The sequence below is a fragment of the Austrofundulus limnaeus genome, unplaced genomic scaffold (genome assembly GCF_001266775.1).
Source record: "Austrofundulus limnaeus strain Quisiro unplaced genomic scaffold, Austrofundulus_limnaeus-1.0 Scaffold1765, whole genome shotgun sequence".
Classification (NCBI taxonomy): Eukaryota; Metazoa; Chordata; class Actinopteri; order Cyprinodontiformes; family Rivulidae; genus Austrofundulus; species Austrofundulus limnaeus.
The window spans coordinates 30,686-31,875 of NW_013954167.1; the positions used below are offsets into that span (position 1 = coordinate 30,686).

The window sequence follows — 1,190 nt, forward strand, 5'->3', positions numbered from 1 at the left end:
ATTATTGTCATTAGTGATTATCTCAATTTCGGCTAAAAGAAAGGATAAAATCCTACAAACTGTGCCTTTAAGAATGTTTCTCAACGTACATTTGCAAGAAAATTAGTGATTTCATCATCTACAGTCCACAATATCATTAAAAGATTCAGACAATCTGGACAAATCTCTGCAAGTGGGGGGGGGGGGGGAGCCACACACTTTTAGTCCAACATTATGCTCTATGTTGTTTTTTTAACCTTCCTTTCTTTTGTATTTCTGACTCAACCTGAATAACACTCAGGTGGGGAGGAGGACAGCTGTGTTCTCTGTGTGATCTCTGTSTTCTCAGGACMTTTCASGAGAGTAAGAGTGATTCRTAGACRTGAAAATTTTCATAACTGGAACTTACACTTAAGTCTGAGAGAAGGAGCAAATCTAAGAAATTTTCAGCACTTACGTCTAAAACTCKACTCTAAGAAGTGTGATAAATACAGGCCCAGATGTCTTATGTTTTCTGAAGTATTTTGTAACCCTAAATTTCATGTGAACACTGTTAGAAGAACAGTTATGAAAAGGCTTACCCTCAGGAGGGACGTGCGTCTCCATCGTAGGTGTGGGTTTGGAGCCATCGTCTGGGTTAAGAGTGAGAAAGAAACGGAAAGAGACTACCATTATTGAGGTTAATACAATCTACTCTCCAGAACTGTTGAATGATTGGGATTTGCACATAGCCCGGCCAAGAGAAACAGACAGAAAAACAGTCAGAATGAAAGAGAGAGCAACAGAACATGAGGCAGCCATGCCTCATCCACACCAGTACATCACTTTCACACCAACATCACTGGGCTGCACATTCAAATATAAAGCCTCACAGTCACACTGCAATACACACACACACACACACAAACACACACTTACACACACACTCACACACAAGAACCCCTTGCACCAATTCCATAAGGATTTTTTAACGAGAACAAAATGATACAGTTAAGTGAAGTATTTCTAACTGTCAGAACAAACAGYGGATTCTSATGTTATCAGTCCATGAAATGGATGTTATTAGGCGTTATCAGTCCCATACAATGGCTTCAGAGGGTCCCTACTGTGCCTTCTAGGCTTCAGACTGTACCGACAGTGCCCCCTAGTGGGTTAATATATCAATGACAATGAATGTGTAAATAACCAAAACATCCATCCATCCATCCATC

General features: G+C 40.4%; 1 protein-coding gene across 1 annotated transcript in view; it reads right to left on the bottom strand.

Moving 5' to 3' along the window:
• Positions 1–1,190, bottom strand: part of smoc1 (SPARC related modular calcium binding 1) — a gene marked incomplete at its 5' end in the record, with an annotated part of 31,594 nt that overhangs the window by 19,500 nt on the left and 10,904 nt on the right. Inside the window, 1 exon segment of the mRNA XM_014033524.1 lies at positions 561–611. Coding sequence (XP_013888978.1) covers positions 561–611 — 51 coding nt within the window.